Source organism: Calliphora vicina, chromosome 1, assembly GCF_958450345.1.
Source record: "Calliphora vicina chromosome 1, idCalVici1.1, whole genome shotgun sequence".
NCBI lineage: Eukaryota > Metazoa > Arthropoda > Insecta > Diptera > Calliphoridae > Calliphora > Calliphora vicina.
Genome location: NC_088780.1, coordinates 146,224,753 through 146,245,242, shown reverse-complemented (window position 1 = coordinate 146,245,242; position 20,490 = coordinate 146,224,753). Strand labels below are relative to the sequence as shown.

At 29.4% G+C, this 20,490-nt stretch overlaps 1 protein-coding gene across 1 annotated transcript in view; it reads left to right on the top strand.

The window, feature by feature from the left end:
• Positions 1-947: 947 nt before the first annotated feature.
• kay (transcription factor kayak) overlaps positions 948-20,490 on the top strand; it is a 125,128-nt gene continuing 105,585 nt past the window's right edge. Inside the window, exon 1 of the mRNA XM_065516063.1 lies at positions 948-1,679. Within this exon, the coding sequence (XP_065372135.1) occupies positions 963-1,679 (717 nt within the window). The 5' untranslated portion in view covers positions 948-962. The remainder of the gene's footprint in view (positions 1,680-20,490) is intronic.

Genomic DNA, 20,490 nt, shown 5'->3' with positions numbered 1-20,490 from the left:
GACACACATTTTCAAAACAGAAAGAGCTAACGAACGAACGACCGAGTATTTACTTATTTATTTAAATTCGTAATAATAATTAGCATAATGTCATTGTATCCAATTTAATAATCTCACATTGTCTGTCTTCAATCGTCATTGTATCTAGTAGATATTTGTTGTAGTATTTTCTGAATATCACTCATTGTATGGCCGTTTATCATAAATTTTACAAATGTTTTGGTATTAAATGATCATTTTGTATTTAATTCAATTAAAATATTATATCAAGCGATTAAGTAGCTTGAATTTAAATTTCATATACTGATTATTGAAATTTTTAAGTGGGCGTGGCAATAATAATAGATTAAGGTGTTATAAGCTGTTAAAGTCAGATTAAAGATTTTTGGGGCAAATATTTTAAGTTTTGTAGAGACTTACAAACAATTAATTTAAACATAGATTTTTGTTAATCCATAATTCAAGTTTATTTCTAATTTTAGATAATACTTAATACATTGTTTAATTTGAATGTTGGTATGTATTTATAATACAATGACCTCTTTTGAGTTTTTAATTTAATTTTGTCTAAATGTTAAAAATATCAATGGTACTTTGTTGTATTAAATAAATACTTCACGCAATATTGTGGTTTTGAATAAATAGAAAAAAAGTAAAATTTACATATTTGTCATACATATTTTATTATAAGGAAATTCCATAGAAAAGTATTTCATTTGAATTTTTGCCATTACGTAGAAATTGGCTTAAAATAGTAAGGATATTTATGATTTTATATTAAAAAAATATATAAAATACGTAATTATTATTATAGATTAAACAAGCGGACTTATTAAGATCATTACAAACATTTACAACTTTCGAACATTTGATTTACTAAATTTCAATTTATTATAAAAATATATTCTAAATTTTATTTATCCCTCTTCATTTATTTTCAGTTTAAAATAGTCTAAACCAAAATGCAAAATACCAATAATAATAAAAACTACTATTATTACAATAATAATAGCAATAACAATAGCAGCAGCAGCAACAACAATAATAATAATCAAAATGTTGTCAGCAATAATATGTTGCAACAGCAACAGTTGCATCAGCAACAACAAATACGTGTTTCGACATGGGTACACGATACAAATCGTAATCAAAATCAATATCAAACACAGATAATACAGCAACAACAACAGCAGCCGCAACAATGCATGCAACAGCAACAGCTGCAATATCAAAACTATACACCGTCACCGCCACAGCAACAGACACAAATATCTGCAGCAGCAACAACAACGATCTCTCCCTTACCCTCAATGAATTATTATTCTAATCATAATCATCAATTGTTGCAACAGCAACAATCACAAACACTTGTCTCGTGTATGCAACAGCAGCAGCAGCAGCCGCATACACAATCACGACAACATTTGCAACAACAGAATATTAAGCTTTTACAACAATCACAATCCCAACACCAACAATCATTACAGCATCCTCAACAAGTACTGACACCCGCGCCCTCTCCCATTACACCTAATGCCAATATTTTAAGACAACAGCAACAACAACAACAACTGCAGCAATCTCAACCTCATTTGACAGCCCAGCAGCGATTACATCAACTACAACAACAACATGCTCAACATCTGCAACAACAGCAACAGCATCCACAACAAAGCAGGGTAAGTGAAATTGATTTTGTTATATCGTATTTATGTAAACAGTTTTATAAAGGAATCAATTCATTGATTTGTTTAAATTTATTTAAAACAAGTAGGGCCGTTCCTTACTAATTTGGAATAAAGTTTTCTGTATTTCTTGTGTGAATACCGAAATTTTTGAACAAAAATGCGCGTAGAAATTTGTATGAGGGCTAGGACCGATTCAATCAGCAATTTCAAAACATTTGCAAGCAGCAGGATTCATCCATAAGCTGAGAGAACAAAATGATGCTTAAACGCTATAAAAGAAAATACTTGCGATGAAAAATTGATTAATTACAATTACCCGAAGCGTAAGAGATCGTATGTGAAACCCGGCCAAGCCGAATCGAGACCAAAGCCAAATATCCATGGCGCTAAGGTAATGCTCTGTATTTGGTGGGACCATAAGGCTCCTATCTATTATGAGCTGCTGAAATCTGGCCAGACTATCACAGGGAACTTGTACCGAACTGATTCGTTTGAAGAGCATTGTCCGAAAAACTCCCAGAATATGCGACCAGACATGAAACCGTAACATTCAATCATGACAACGCTCGGCCACATGTTACAATACCTGTTAACCTTTATGTTTTTTTATGGAATGTTTTGCATTTTCAAAATGCTGTACCTCTGAATTCGATATTCGGATCGACTTGAAATTTCTTGATATCCTTGCCAAATTGTCCCAAGTTTGGTTAGGATAAAGCCCATTTACAAAGTTGCACCCTTACGTCAACAGGATACATACCTGGGTATCCATTGTAAAACGCATGCAAATATAATGATAAAATTGAAAAGTATATTATTTTTTTAACGTTTTTGATAACAGCGGGACCACATATATCCCGATATTCTCCATTTTTCCTTTATTGGACTAACAACAAATGTATATGTCAAACAAAAAAAGAGTTATTTAAAAATCGTGACTGATTCCAAAATTTCAAAGAAGATGTATTAGGAATTTATACTGTTTGAAAAGCTAACTTTACACTAAATATTTTAAATGAAATAAATTCAAAAATTGTTGATACGGAGGGGACCAGGTCCATTCAAATAACACCTATTTTTTATGTAAAATTCAACTTTAGGCAAAAAAATCAAATTGCTTAGTCGATATCAAAATAAAGTAACCTATTTTAGATGGCCAAATATGTTCTGATGAGGATATTATAGCAAACAAACTAAAAAATCCCATTTTTAGGATTTTTCAAATTTTTGGGAATTACGGGATTCCTGATTATAAATTTCAAAATTAGTTTTTATTTTTCTATATCTACTAGAAAAGTCTATATAACTGTAAAATTTCATTGAAATTTATTAAAAAATAAAAAATTAATTTTAATTTAAAAAATTTGTATCTTTGCAAAACAAAAACAAACACTTTTTTCAAAAAACAATGACTAAATGTAAGGGTAAAACTGGTTTTTATTAAATTTTTGAACCTTTTGTCTATTTCTAAGAAAATAAAAAAAAATAATACAGATATTCCAACAAACGAGTTAGATATTAGCATTTTTATGTTAACGGCATGCCATTCACCATACAAAACGTATGAACATACCCAGGTATGTTGCTGTTGACGTACGTAAAGCAGTTCTGCTGCTGACATAAAGGTTAAATAGTATTTGGAATGATATGGTTGGGAAGTTTTGCCTCACCCGCTTTATATTCCAGACCTTGGAAGAGAGTATCCAATATTGGCTTGATTAGTTCGTTGAAATTACTTTATAATACCATAAAAAGTTTGTTTTTCAATTGAAAATTTTGATTTTTTTAATTTAACTAAAATTAGTTCTAAAAGAAAAAACCAAAAGTGGAGAATAATATTCTCTATTCGGTTTTCGTTTACGTTTTCACCAGCAGTTTATTTATATTTAAAATTTGTAGTGGTTATTGTAACAGCTACAACAAGGTCAAGGAATTGAGCAACACATTCTACACATTCCAACCTCAACTGCGCAGGAACTACTCTGGTTTTCTGCGGCAGGTTCTTCTCTATGTCTGCTATAGGCCTTGGTATCCTGCGACAGCTACAACAAGGTCAAGGAATTGAGCTACTTTTGCTGGGTTAGTTCATAAATCAATTAGACGAAGTGATGGTTCGACAGCGCTTTTGGACACAGTCTTTGGGTGGACCAGTGGTGGGTACATTCAAACCTAAATTGTGCAGGAACTACTCTGATTTTCTGCGGCTGGTTCTTCTCTATGTCTGCTATAGGCCTTGGTATCCTGACCGAGGATACTTGGTTGATCCTGTTTGCAAAACATTTCTCGAGCTTCCTCTAAATCAAACTACTGCCCAAAATTTGCAATGACACAATTTCCATCCATTACTATAGATCAGTGACAAATTTTAAAAAAATATTATTTTTTGAGAAATTTGTTTTTTACCTCGACCTTCTTCGATCTAGGACTTTTGGAACATTGAATATCATAAACCCAACATTGTCTTTAACTCGTCATATATTGATTTTTACACATATATTTGGTTGGGACCTACCTCAAAAGCTCAAAGTTCATCCCCTAGCCGTTTGTTTAACCGCTCCAGATTTATGCTCATTCATTAGGTCCTTATTGAACTTTGTGATCAATTTGGAAATATATTTCTTGATCACATGTAATATGAAATAGTTTGAATTTATTTAATCTACTTGTATTTTCCTCTCCGTTGCAAACTAACAAACAAATCAATTTTAAAAACTCAAAGGAATATTAAAAGCTGTTCCACTTTTTTCGACGCTCTCCTTGTGTTAAAAAATTTAAAAATAAGAAATTTTTATATAAAGCCTAGAAAATGTATATCCAATATGATAAATAATGTTCCAATGTCACAAAGATAAAATACCCCAGTTTTGACGACGATATTTCTTCCCGATCAGCCATGTAATGCTCCAGATCTATTTTTGTAAAGTTATAAAATTGATTGTTGGAAAGATTCCATATCGGATAAATGTATTTTAAGCAAATAACTGTTAAATTTGAATACTATCTCAGCATTTTGTCTTGGATTGAGAAATCCTGCTATCGCATTTTCAGCTCTCCTTTAATGTTATTGTTCTCCTTGTTATTTTTTTTTTTATAAATATCAATTGTTTTTGTTTACATGTTTAAATTTCATTTTGTTTATTATTTAGTATTTACAAAAACACACCTCTCTTGCTCTTTATTTATTTGTTTGTTTGTTGTTGCTGAATGTTCGTGTTTTGTTGTTGTTGCTGCCATTAAACAATTAACAAGACAAGAAGAAAATGCACAATTTGTTGACAGTGCGTGTGTAAATTGTTCATTCGTTCTACTCGTCGCTATCATGCTGTCTTCTGATTTGTTGCATTCATTTCTTCTCATTCTTATTGGAGGTGGAGTCTTCTACTTCATCTTTGTATTTTTGTTTTTCAATTTCTTATTACGTTTATAAATATTTTGAGAGGGGTTTTGTTGTTATTTTGAAATATTTATATCTGTTGGATTCTGTGTGTTTGTGATTCTGTGATGAGATGATGTTTTTTATTTTTATTTTGTGCTCTCATAGGTGATCTTAATCCCTGATGTCATTTTGTGGTTGATGGCAGATTTATGGCAAAAACATATATTTTTTTGTTTTAAAAGTTAGAAAATTTTATAGGTAGTAGGTATTTCGATTGCGTCAATCGTTTGATACAGCAATCGTTTTAAGAAAATTCAAATATGTAGTACAACTAAAACAAAAAAACTTTTAAAATCAATTAGGTTCTTTAAACTAATTATTCTATTGACATGACATTTTATTTTCAACATAAATTGATTTTCTCTGTAAAATTCTTCCTTTTTTAATTGCAAAATGCTTTTAAAATGTTTTTATTTTTTATGAAATTTTTGTTGAGTATTTATTTTATTTATACATTGTTTTTATTATTTACAAACACTATTTAATTGTAAAAATATATTTCCCGGAATTCATATAAACTTCTCTCGAAGTGTAAATTAGAGTTACGTGTTCGGTTCTAACTAGGTATGCCAATCCCGATAATCCCTGAATTTTTTGGGATTTACGAATACTGATTTTTGATATCTTGGGAGCTTTATGAAGCTCCCATATTACTTTAAAAACTAAAATTCGTCGTATTTATAATACTAAAACTAAGCAGGTCTCCTCTACATATTGAATAATAAATATACCGAACACCGATAATACGGTGCTACGATGGAAAAAAACTTGGAAAACGGCCTAGCGTGGGTTATAGGTCTTGTTGAGTACACTACAAATTCTCTCTAAAAAGTTCAGAAACACCCTCAAATTCAGAAGTTATTCTGAAAAAACCGTTTTCAGTGATGTTCGTCGACTTATCGCTTAGTCAGTTTTTGTCCGACTTTAAATTTTTTAACGGGTTTGGAAAAAAACTGATTACTCTTTAAAATGACGTTCATTTTTTGATACATTTTTAAGTTATAAGCAGGAAAACCAAAATATGCAAATGCATATTTTTTCTGGAGAGTCTAATGAGCACATGGATAAGATATTTACACGTTTCAGAATTATTTAAGAATTTTGGCATCGATTTGTTAGTGCATATTTTTGCATATTTACCCTTAAATGCATTTTTTTGCATATATTCGTTTTAAGAGCATATTTATGTCATATTTTGCGTTTTTAGAGCATATTTTACTGTTTAATAGCATATTTTGACTTTATCAAAAACAAATTTTGTCTTACTTATTTTTCGCTGTTGCGTTACAGGTTTTTACTTCCTTTGTTTAAAATTCAAAATTGAAAAATAGATTGCTTTTTTTAATATAAAATAAGCACTTTTTTAATAATAGCGCCATCTAAATATCAAATTTTAGTTCTAATTCAAACTTAACAGTTCTAAGTGTTAATGAAATATTGTCTTTTAAATTTGCTCCTATAACATCAGTTGATGTCGAAAGAACATTTTCTATGTATAAAAATGTTTTCAGATCCAATAGACAACGATTTTTATTTGAAAATTTAAGTTAATATTTTGTAATTTATTGCATAATAACCTTAATTGAAGAAGTGACTTTATATTTATATAAAATATCATCAAAAAATACCTTTCGAGGCCTTTTCATAGCTTATTGTTTTTATGTTGTATTTATTTTTTGTTTTACTTGTTTTAGTTTATGTTATTTTTGTTTATTTTATGTTACTTTACCTATTTAGAAATGAATTGTATTGATTTTTTTAAATAAAAGTATATTTTTTGGTTAAAAATTATGTAAAAGTTTGTTTTTTAAGAGCATATTTTTTAAATTTTAAGAGCATATTTTAAAGTTTTTACTGCATATTTAAAGCGCTTAAAACGCTTTTTTAGGGCATATTTCCGGTTTCCCTGGTTATAAGTATTGTTTTTCTTAAGAATATCTAAAAGAAAAACAAAAATTAACAACTTTTTTGATTTTGGTCGCTTTTTATGTTTATTTTGATATGAAAGTTTATAAAAATTTATACCAACATATATAGAAAATTTAGTTCTTAACAAAACATGGTTTTAATTATTCAAATCGGATGAAAATTATAAAAGTTATTCAACTCTTAATTAACACCATTTTTAGTATTTTCTCCCCCAGCGCATATAAATAAAAATAAACAAAAAACTGTAGAAAAAAAAATATTTGTAAAATTTTGAATTTACAAGGTAAATTTTTTGCAAATATAAACCGATTTTAACAAGTAATATCTTATTTTTCCCATATAAAGTTGTCTTTAAAACACTGTGCAAAAAAGAATAGGTTTTCATAGAAAAAAATTAAATTAACTATTGTTGAATATAAAAATTACGAAAAAAAATAAAGCGAAACTTTTTATAAAAACTTACGGAATTTTTCTTGATATACATTTTGTGCTTACATTTTATGAAATATTAATTCTTTGTCTATCCATAATAGTTTAAAATTTTGAAATCGGTCTAAAAATGTGTGAGTTATAGGTACTAAAGTACTACGACCTACCCTAAAACAGTTTTTTCAAAATATCTCAATATTTTGAGGGTGTTTCAAAATCTTTGAAAACGGTTTTAGTATGTCCTCACCTAGGCCTACAACCCCCATTAGGTCGCTTTTCAAGTTCTGACAAAAAGTGTCATTTTGTAGCAGAGTGTAATTATTCATCGGTTTTTTCTTTGAGAACTAATTTCAGCAGAAAAAACTTAGAACTAAAAACAAGCTTTTTTAAATTTGGATAGTAGATGACAGTAGAAAACAAGACTTTATATCCTTATAATTCATCCACCTAATTCTTCAAATTGTTCTAGCATTAATTAGCTTTGAAAAATACGATTTTCTACAGACATATTACGCTATTCTTTTATTTATTTATCTTCAATTTATATAACCAAGCCTTAGGAGCCATTAATGGCTAGTATAATAATTTGCAATTTCATTTAAAAGAAGCGAAATGTGTACGTAATTGTCGTTCTAATGAGATATAAAAAAACAGAAATTGTTTAAAAAATGTTCAAGTTATTAAAAATTCGTGCCTCAGCCCACTAGAACAAGAAATGTAGGAACAAAGTTAACATATTTTGAGAAATATTAAAATAGAGGCTCATTTTTACTTAAAATTTATACATATTTACTTGTATATGAGTTTTTGACTTCGTAGGATGACGTGAACTTATTCGCAGGTATGACCAAAAAAAATTTAATTTAAAATTACCGTTAAATTTTTAAAAATTTTATTTTTTTTAGAATTTTTTGATCATTACATTGGGATTTATTGAGAATATAATAGGGAATAAAAATATGAAAAAATTATGTCAATCACCCCTATAGCGAATCAATATTTCAAATGAAATATTTTTCCTTTTTTCGTTCATCAAATTGGTTCATGTGAAAAAATTTCCCTTGTGAAAGTTCAAAATTACCTATTGTGAATGAAAAGTTCATGGGAATATCACAATAACAATTTTCACTTCGAGGGAAATGAATATTTCATGGTAACATAAATTTCACATGTTATTGCCGATAGGGGTGAATATCTTCTACAGTTTTTCCGTAGTTGCGATTTAAATTTTGCGATTTTCGGGGAAAAACTAATTTGTTGGCCATATTTTGGCGAATGATAACAATTTCCTTACTGTTATGAATTTTAAGTAAAACCTATACCGAATATTATAGGCCATATAGTTATAAATATACTCTAAAAGTTTTACAACGTTAACCCTTAAATCGTGAAGGTCAAAGTTGCACTGTTGTAAATTTATGACCTTAAGGTATATTTTTGCAACTTTCATTAAAATCGCGACAAAAATGTATAATATTTCGCTATAATTCATTTAGATATTCCAAATATTGCAAAATTTTACCTGTTTTTACCCCATCGATCTCATACTTTTGTCAATTTTTTTTTGTATCGTAACATCACACAAAACTGCCCTTAGTTTTTGAAAAATCGAAAATAAAAAAATTTTTTAGAGTTGCATTTTTTTTCCTCGCATAATTTTACCACAGTTTTTACTAAAAATTGTGTAATTACACTCTGCTACAAAATGACACTTTTTGTCAGAACTTGAAAAGCCACTTAGTGGAGGTTGTAGGCCTACACCCAGCGAAAAAATGAACACATCCGTGTACAATTTGACACCATTCGGTGTCAATAGTGTATCAACCCCGTATGTGTACAAATTGTAAACGAACGGTGTCAATTTGACAACGAAAAAATTACACCATTCCGTAGCCGATTTGACATCATTCATTGTCGATTTGACAACGTTCGTGTACGATTTTATAACAGACCTTTGACAATTTGTCACCGTTTGTGTACGATTTGACAACAAAAATTATCGACTTGATACCGTTTGTGTACGATTTGACACCTGACAATTTTTCCTTTCTATTTTTTTTGGTAATTAATATAAATAACAATTTCTTTATTTTTTAGATTTTTTTAATACAATACATATGTATAAAACATAAATATAAAATAAATATAAAAACTATAAATTTCCATTTGGAGTTGTATGTCGTCACTGGATTTGGTGGTCTTCTTTGCCTGGATCTCCACTGACTTCACTGCCTGGATCTTCATCTGCATCAACACAAATTCGCAATCAAACACAATTACACTTTCTTTTATATTTTGGTTCTTAAACCATTTATTTGCATCACTATTACCCTTTATTATTTATTAAAATATTTTAAATTTTTTAATGTAAATAAAATTAAAACACACTTATGAAAAGCAACTTTCGTTGAAATGCGTCGCAAATAATTTAACAATATTGCGTTGTCGATTCGTACCCGTTTGTTTACAAATTGTAAACGTACGGTGTCGAAAAAAAGTGACACCGTATGGTGTCAAAATAACACCAACCGTTGTCGATTTTGCAACGTCGTTTTTCCCTCAGTGTAGGTGAGGACATACTAAAACCGTTTTCAAAGATTTTGAAACGCCCTCAAAATTTTTAGTTTTTTTGAAAAAACTGTTTTAGGGTAGGTCGTAGTACTTTAGTACCTCTAACTCACACATTATTAGACCGATTTCAAAATTTTAAACAATTATAGTTAGGTAAAGAATTAAGCTTTCATAAAATGTATGTATAAGATCTATATTCCTAGAAATTGTTTAAGTTTTTATAAATAGTTTGGCTTTCTTTTTTATTTTTTCTTAATTTTTCAAATTCAACAATAGTTATTTTAATTTTTGTCTATGAAACCCTATTTTTTGCACAGTTTTTTATAGACAATTTTATGTAGACAAAAACAAGATATTAGTTGTTAAAATCGGTTTATACTTGCAAAAGTTATTAAACTTTTTGACACAATTTCTAATGTACCCAGCAAGCCCTATAACCTACGCTAGGTCGTTTTCCAAGTTTTTTTTTCATCGTAGCACCGTGTTATCCATACGTACAAAAATATTGGACAAAATGTCATACAATAATTGCCTATGATCAAAAAAATATAAAAATAGCAGATGGGGAGAATTGGATTCAGTTATAAGAAAAATAATACCAGTTGAAGATCACATAGCATTGCATTTTTTATGCTTGTTACTGTATATTCACAACTGAAATCAGCCAAAGATGTGCCTAATTCTCACTTCAGGACTCATTTTCACTTCCAAATTAATATATTTATGCAATGCGACAGAATCTTTTGCACTATGGGTTTAAGTTAATGAAATATTTGCAAATAAATCTACATTTAACTTAAAATATTCCAAGTGCATCATGAAATATCATTAAACTTAATATGTAAACAAAAAAACAAATAACATTTAGTTTAACAAAAAGTAGTAGTGTCCATGAACTTTTTGTTTTGATTTAATTTAATTATTGTTGTTGATTTTTTTTATTTTGTTATTGTTTGTGCTATCCTCCCAACAACTGTTTTTATTTTCGCTTGTTTTGTTGCTGTTAATTTAATATTATATTAATTTATAACAAATTAACAGCTTTAAGTAGCATCTGATATAAAAAAATCGTTTAATGGTTTTAGTTCTTTATTTTATTTTACTTTAATTTGTTTTGTTTATTATTGTTGTTGTGTGTGATGGTTTATAAATATTTTTTAATTTAATTTTTTTACTCCACCAGACAGTTGATTATAATCATGGAAATCTGTGTAATTTTTATTTGTTCAACGTCATCATCATCAAAAACATTCATTAATTTTATTACATTTTTATTTAATTTGTTGTAGTTGTTTTTTTTTGCCAAACACAGCAATAATTCAAAGTCTTTAAAATGTATACGAATTAAAAAATAAAAAAAAAAATAAGGAAAACAAACAAATAATCAGGGCATTTTTTGATATGAAAGCAAATAAAAAATGTAAAAGTATTTGAATAATTTATGAAAATTTTATTTTCTTTGACAATTATCTCTTAAAATTTCATAAAACAGGAATTATTTGAACTACTATTACCGCTATTTTGAAGTAATTTAATTAAACAGCTTAAGTTTATTCAGCTTAGTTCCACTATAACTGAATACTCTACTGTTTTGGATTTATTCTTTGTTGCAAAAGTATTGCTAAATCTGTCTTTATTATAAAAATATTGCAATTTTATTTATTGTCTTTAGTACATATTTTTTATTGTCTTTGTATGTATTTGGCCGATCACTTTAATTGGAAACATATTTATTTAATTTATTACTCAAATGTCTTCCTTTGAAATAATTTCAAACAAAGATGATTCTTTTTGCATGTATAATTGAATTTCTAAATTATTCAAATTGCGTTATTGCAATTTATGTCACAAAATTAATGATAAAAATTCAGATTATCAAGAAAAAAAATGTTTTCTTTGTTTTTTCTAAGTTTACGTTTTTTGCTACATGTGACATGTTGCAACATCTAGTGATAGTCAGGCTAGACCATCTGAGATGAGCAGACTCAACAAATTTACCTATATGAGTGATTAACAATAAGAAAGCGTTATACCAAATAAACGATCGATTCAGAAAATGTTAAACGAAAATTTCTTTCGGAATGGAACCACTTTCTTTTTACAAAGTGGAATTGATATTTGTTTGTAATTATTTGTTTTTCTAAAATTTGTAATCAATTTTTGTAACAAAAACTTCAAATTTGTTTTAATCTAAAAAACGCTGCACAGTGGTATGAGAATAAAAAAAGAGGGAAATAAATCTGTAACTTCTAAACCCTTACGCCGATTTGAATGAAATTTCACATGCGAAAAGAGGAAGTGCAGTCGAGTTTAAGTTTTGAATTTGGACCTGATGACCCCACCAGGAGCGGGACCAGGGGTTCCCAAAGTAGGACACCTCGGTATGTTAAATTTTTAAAATGATCGTTTGTGTTCCGATTTAAAAAACATTACACATACAGAATCTCCTCGTCGAGCACTACATAAAACCGCTATCAATTATCTCTTACAGCTTAGGAGATATTCGCATTTGAAAATTTAATTTTCAACATTTTTACCCACCGTGACCGTGGTGGCCGCGGTTCCAAATATTCTCCGATTTTATCCATTTTTCTTTTATAGGATTAACAATAGATCTATATATCAAATAAAGAAAAAAGTGTTTAAAAATCATGACTGGGTCCAAAGTTACATGAATATAAAAAAATAAAATAGGCGATTTTTCGCAATTTTTTTGGGAAAAAAGTACTTTTATTCTTTTTAAGTTATCTAAAAATTTTCTAAGAGGATGTATAATGAATGTATACTTTTTGAAAAGCTAACTTTACGCCAAATATTCTAAATGCAAAAAACATTTATAATTTTTGATACCGACGGGATCGGGTCCATTCAAATAATGCCTATTTTTTATGTGAAATTCAACTTTAGCGCAAAAATTCTCAAATCGCATACTCGATATCAAAATATAGTAACCTATTTTAGATGGCCCAATAAGTTCTTAATTATTTTGTAAAGGTTTCCGATAACCCCGCCCCTATTATGGATATTATAGCCAAAAAACGAAAAAATCCCATTTTTGGGATTTTTCAAGATTTTGTTGGGAATTGCTGGATACTTGATTACAAATTTCAAACTTTGTTTTTATTTTTCCATTTAAATAGAAAAATCTACATAACTGTGAAATTTCATTAAAAAATATTTATAAATAAAAATTTTATTTCAATTTGAAAAATTTCTATCTATGCAAAATTCAATAAAAAGCATTTTTTGTCATATTTTTCAAAAAAGTATTCCATGAACTTTTTAATAGTCAAAAGTTATATACATTTTTGAAAAGTAAACAAAATCCTCTATTCATTGATATATAACATGTCTACCTTATGTTTTTTACGTGTCAAATAAATTAGGGGAAAACTAAACAACTCGCTGAGAATTTACCTAAAATTTAATTATAAATATTAAAAATACGTTCTTGAATATGGAATAATTTTAACTCCCCAAATATTTAAATTCGAAACTAGTGTGTTCTGTCGCCATTTTCGAATACTTCTGTTGACATAATAACTATAATTTCTGCAATTAATTATTGCTTGACATCTTAACTTTACGATACAAGTTGTTTTATGGTTAATTTCAATCATTTGCAAAAATTAATTATGAGATGCATACACCTTATATAATCCACTGTGCATCGATCAAAAAATTAAAACTTAGACCCACTGTACAAAAAAAAACTGGACTATAAGTTTATTCTACAAAAATGATCTACTCAACATGGCCTTTCAGAATTATTGGGTAGCTATTCTGTTCCAAAAATGTTGTTGGCCAGTGTAATCCAAAAAAATTAAAAATTTTACATTTTAATAAACTTAATTATTGAAATCAAAAATTTATATTTTCATAAATTAAAATTATTTACATAAAAGTGATAAAGGTATTTAGAGGTAATTTTAGAACCTTCACATTAAATACAAAATGTATCTAGGCAATGTTTCTAGCAACAATGTTGCTACTTTCAATCAAACACGTGAATTAGCTTATAGGCCACTTTTTTCAATTAATGAAAAACAAAAAAGTATTAGAAATATTTTTTAACTGAAATGTCCACATGATAAGAGTGAAGAGTGAATGAACACACTTTAGCTCTCTTCACATACCTATATATACTTCCAAACACATGTTTCGACTGTCTTAAGACCCCAACAATCCAAGAAAATCATAAAGTGTCGTCTCTAAACAAACATTTCACATGAACATAAATATAATCAATAATAAATTATTTACGATACATTTTCGATGTACAAGTATTGATAAAAAAAATTAAATAAAATAATACACACGATTTATAAAATACAACCAAAATCATAAAAAAACTAAAAAAAAATGTATGCAAATATTTGACCAAAAAATATTTATAAATTTTTGTTTAAGCGTGAGAACTGACAAATTTACATCACGGTATCAAAAAGCGAAATTGTTTTGAAAAAGTATTCAAATGAAATTTAAATACAGCAGACAACAAGCAAAATGTTTATTAAATTCAAAATGCAAACCACAGATACATAATTTTAAAATTGAATATAAATTTAAATGATGAGGGTTAAATAATGTTTTTTTCTCTTTATTGTTGTTAATTTATGTTTTTATTTTATTTTTTTTTTTTGGTTTCATCTGAAAAGTTTATATAATTGATATTAATTTAATTAGGCTAAAAAACTTTAATTTATTTTATGAAGACAATGAAAATGACTGGATGAAAATATTTATTATGTGATACATATGTATATGATAATATGAAAATGTATTAAAGTGACTTGAAGCTTTAAAATTAAAACGTTGTTAGAATTAATTATTCAGATAGAACCCTAAAGGGAAGAGAACTGTCAAAGAAGTAGTTATGTAACTGGTTCCTTTCCCCCAGGTAACGATATTTTAGCTGTAACGGTTATTGCAGTTATAAATACAAGGTCCGACCAATAAATTTTGATAGAGGAGACCAAAAAAAGACACACGTGTATCGGCGTTTTAAAAGTTTTCATATGGATTTCAGTTGAGGGGGGGTTTAAAGTTTCCCAACTCTGGCACATTCTTATTGTTAATCGACATCGGTCGGACCTTGTAATTTTGGAAAAAAATTGATTTTGTTTTATAGTGTTTTCGAAGAAGTCTGGTCCAATGATGCCACCAGCCCTAAATTTTCTTCAAGTAGTGAAGGGTTGTGGATGAATTTGTTTTTCGATAATCAAATGTGGATCAGCTAAGTCATCAAGGTGAAAATGTTCTTGATCCTTTAGAATGAAAACAAATTTTCAACTTAGCTGCCAAACTTTCATAATTTTTTATATATTGTTCAATAATGAAAGCGCATTATTTTCTCTAGTAATGCTCAATTGTTACTAAACCAAACTGTCAGTTGTCAAACACTTTCCTGAACAAATTGCGACATCGAACAGACGTCTAAAGTCCAATGTATTGCGTGCTTCTTAATTATGTAGAAAGATGTATGTATTTGTTATCAGAAATATTAATACTTTAAGGGTACAACTGATAATTGTAATACCAAATACATTTACCCCCATATTCATCATAAATTTTTAAATAATTAAACAGTATTTCCATTCAAAATTTTGTTTAATAAACCTTTGATAAATTTAAAAATTAATAACTTAAAATTATTTAATTTCATATTATATGGGGTGTATGACTTAAAAATGCGATATTTTTTTAAATTTTTTAATTTGTACAATACACATTTATTCAAAATATTGGCCATTGTTAGCTCTGACTTTTTCCCATTTTTCTGGCCACATATGGATTCCGAGAGAACTTTTCATCGTTTGAGTCCAAGAACGAATCAAGCCAATGACGGATACTCTGTTCCAAAGTGAAGCGTATCACAGAGAACATTCTGCATAGATCGAAACAAATAATATTCGGTTGGGGGCAAAACTTCCCAACTACTTCATTGTAAATAGTTTTTAACAGGTATTGCAACAAGTGGCCGAGCGTTGTCATAATGGAATATTACGGTTTCATGTCTGGCTGAATCTTCTGGACGTGTTCATTACGTAGGGTACAGATTCCCTGTGATGGTCTGGCTAGATTTCATCAGCTCATAATAGATAGGACCCTTTTGCTACCACCAAATACAGAGAATTACCTTAGCGCCATGGATATTTGGCTTTGGTGTCGATTCGGCTGGTTGACCGGGTTTCACATACCATCTCTTACCTTCGGATTATTGTAATGTATACAAGTAATGATTCGGTACAAAAACGATTATCTTTTGTAGCGACCAAGCATCATTTCGGACATTCAAAATCATCTTTCAAGGTATCTCAGCTTCAATTCGTATTGTACCCAATTTATCTGCTTTTGAATGAATCCTGCTGCTCTCATATGTTTTGAAATTATTACTTGAGAATCTCCCAATGATTTTGAAAACTCATGTTGAATATTACAGCATTCTTCATGGAATAATGCCTCCAATTCTTGGTCTTGAAAGTTTTTTTTTGACTGGCCCGGGCGATCTTTGTCTTCCGTGTCCAAAATCAGCACTTCTGAACCGCACAAACAATCTCTCGCATGTTAAAATCGGTGGAACACATTCACCATAAGCTTCGGTGAGCAATCGGTGTGACTCAACGACACGTTTTTTTCAAATTAAAGAAGTAAAGCAAAACTTCCCGCATTTGACGCTTTGTTGGTACAAAATTCGACATTTCCAATCAAAAAAAAACGTAAATTGTTGTATTGCTTTCGAAAATGTTCTGGCTTTAACGTCGCCCCCTTATATAATCACCCTTATCGTGGTTGGCGGATGTGTTTTACGGCTATGACTGTTTCGTACTAGATTAAAGGAACAGGTTACATTTTATCTTTAATCTAGTACGAAACTGTCATAGGTGTGGGACGCTTTAAGGTCCTATTATAAACCAGTGATCGTCATAAAGAGAACGTGGATTATAACAGAATGTTATTCACTTTTTTCTCTATTGAATACGGTCCGGCTTTTAATTGTGATATTCGTTTATTATTTGAACTTCGTCAATATTCTCATTGTTTAAAGGTTAATAAACTATCATGGGCGGCTTTTGGTGATCATGAGCGCTGATCACTGTTTTAAACACACTGTATATTACATAAAATTTACAATTTATTAATAAATTTTAAATTATTTAATATTAGAATGAATGATTGAATTTCGAATAAACAGTGACATGTTGTTATCCATTATTATGTGAAATGATTTACAGGATTTAGAATTATCTGCATGTAAGATATAGATAAGAAAAGAAATCTCCAGATCAGATGATGAAATCTGGGTTGGAACAATGAAATTGAAAAATAAAACTGATAAGCAAAGATTATTTTTAGTAGTTTTACAAACATTTTCTTTAATACCCTCGTATGTTCAATTTCAATCGTAATTATTTGCTAAGCTAATTGACCATTGATAACACTCTAATTTGCATTCAAATCATAAACAACATCTTAATCCCCTAGTGATCTCAGTATATTTAGGGAAATATTCCAATTTTAATCAAATTAAACTCAAGTGTGATTAATTTGTAAGAAGATTCACACTTGAGTAAATATGAAAATTATAATAAAACTAAATCACATGTTAAATATTTAACTGTCCAATGAAATAAACTGCTCTAAAAATAAACATTATTCCATAAAAATTAAGGCGACTGTAAACTTTTTCTTTATTTGCATACAACTGATAAAATAGACTTGTCAAGGAATTTATAAAAAAATAGAACTTAAAACATTTGCTATTAGTCACTTGATATACAAACCTTTGTACTTTTTGTTTTAACCAAACACGTAAATTACAAATAAAATTTCAAACCATTTTTTTTTCTAAATTTAAAATTGTTTTGTGAGTTGTGGTAATAATTATTTGTTCTGGTGCTCGACTATAATTATAAATCTTAGAAATCACATGATCATGGTTTTTTTTTCTTCCACTTACATTTAAGTAATTTAATATAGATGTGTAATATTAGGCTGCTTCAAAATAGCATGAAGTAAATAATAATTTAAGATACAGCTTGTAACTCCCCTTTGTTTAGTTTATAGTAAAAAACTCATTCTGCATTATCGGTCCCGAAGTTTGGAAATGCCTTTGAAAGGGAAACAGAGGTAGTTTCTCTTTTAGTTATAAATATTAATAATTTTAAAAGGACACTAGTTCGAAATCCTCTGTTCTGAATGTTTTGGGAATACGCAACAATTTGATGAATATAACAATAGTTGCGGTCGAGTTTTAATAAAACAATTTCAAAATATACAGTTCGTTAAAAGTACGTTCTAAATTTTTAAAGGACATCTGTTTCGTATTAAAGGAAACTTTTTTGTATGTTGGAGATTTTTCATAAAGTGATTAAGGTATTTATAGACGGCAATACAGAGTATTAACGCTTTTCAAATTTAAAATATTATTGAAATCATTCGGTATTTCAAGAAATCAAAGGAAATATTGGCCGTATGACTTAAAAATACGGAATTTAAAATAGATGGCGTATCTTTTGATTTCAATAACTTATATGTCATTTTGAAGGGTACATATCTGTCATTTATTCTCACTTAGTTATTAAACCTTATAGTGTAAACAACAAAGTTTTTTTTTGCTTCGAAAATGTCGAATTTTGTGCCAACAAAGCGTTATATGATTTACTTCTTTAATTTAAAAAAAACCAACCGTTTGCTCACCAAAGCTTATGGTGAATGAGTTCCATCGGTTTCAACGTGCGATAGATGGTTTGTGCAGTTCAGAAGTGGTGATTTTTACACGAAAGACAAATGTCGCCCAGTCCAGCCAAAAAAGTTTGAAGACCAAGAATTGGAGGCATTACATCATGAATATCGCTGTAAAACTCAACAAGAGCTTGCAAAATCATTGGGAGCTACTCAAGCAGCAATTTAAAAACGTGTGCAAGCAGCAGGATTCATCCAAAAACAGGGAAATTGGGTATCATACGAATTGAAGCCGAGAGACCTTGAGATACGATTTTGCATGTTTTAAAAGAAAATCATTTTGCATCCATTACAATAATCCGAAGCGTAAGAGATCGTATGTGTAGCCCGGCCAACCAGCCGAATCAATACTAAAGCCAAATATCGATTGTGCTTAGGTAATTCTTTGTATTTGGTGGCAGCAAATAGTTACGTCTCTAACTATTATGAGCCGTTGAAATCATCACAGGGAAACTGTACAGAAAGCAACTTATTCGATTGAATCAAGCCTCATCCGCTTTATAGTCCAGACCGTGCTCCATTGGACTACTATTTGTTACGATCGATGCAGAATGCTCTCTCTGGGATACGCTTCACTTTGGAACAGAGAATCCATTTATTGCCAAGGTTTAATATTAGGCACAATTTTTATCTAAGTGCTTTTCTCCAGTTTTGGGAAAATCCACTAATCTGTATACATTTATAAGAGTAACGTTCTGAGTTACTGACCAACCGATTCATCATCGATCAGGCCAAACGGCTCTTTTTGTAAATTTGAACTTTTTGGGGGTGAAAATCTGTCTATTCTTTTTTTGGTAAACATGTTGGTACTTTTTGAATCAGAATTTGTTCCTTGGCAAATAAATGCTGACTTGTAACCATTTGAGTCATATATTTATGGAGTATTTTGCACATTTAAAGGGGGAAACGTATTAATAAATCTAAAATACATAAGAACCATATATACTGGTGCATATTCCTATAAACGCACACTACTTTTTTTTTAAAAAGATTGTAAAAATTAAACATGAACATATTTAGGGGGCTACAAATTTGTTTATTAAATCAGTTAAGACTTGTTTACAAAAAAATTCATTTGTACTTTATTTATTTTGTTTTACTTAATTTTCGGGATTAACAGCCAATTTTAAGGGTATTTTCCTATAAACGCACTTTAATTTATGGGCCACTGTAGCATTATTAATAATGTGTGGTTGGTCCTTTGTTATGGATTGTTTCAAAAATACGGTCTGGCATTGATTCCACTAATTTTTTAAGCAGATTGGAATCAATTTCCTCCCAGACTTGTTTAATTCTTAGTTTCTGCTCTGTCACAGTCATTATGCTTTCATTCTGGGCATTATTTGCATAAACTTTACGGGCCATGTATCCCCACAAGTTCACCATTCGGTTTAAGTCCGGACTACAAGCCGGCCAGTCCAACAGAGGAATGATATGTTCATTAAACCAAGATTTCGATTGCTTAGAAACATGGATTGCAGCATTATCTTGTTGGAATATGCAATCTTCATCCATTTTTTCATCCATAAATGAGAGAAAAGCATCTTCCAACAGTTCGTTATAAATCGCACTATTCATTTTTGTCGGAAAACATATTTTCGACTTGCCAACTACAGAAAACGCTGCCCAAACCATAACTCTGCCACCACCGAAATTACGTTTTGACATCCGAACATCGTTTGATCTCAAATC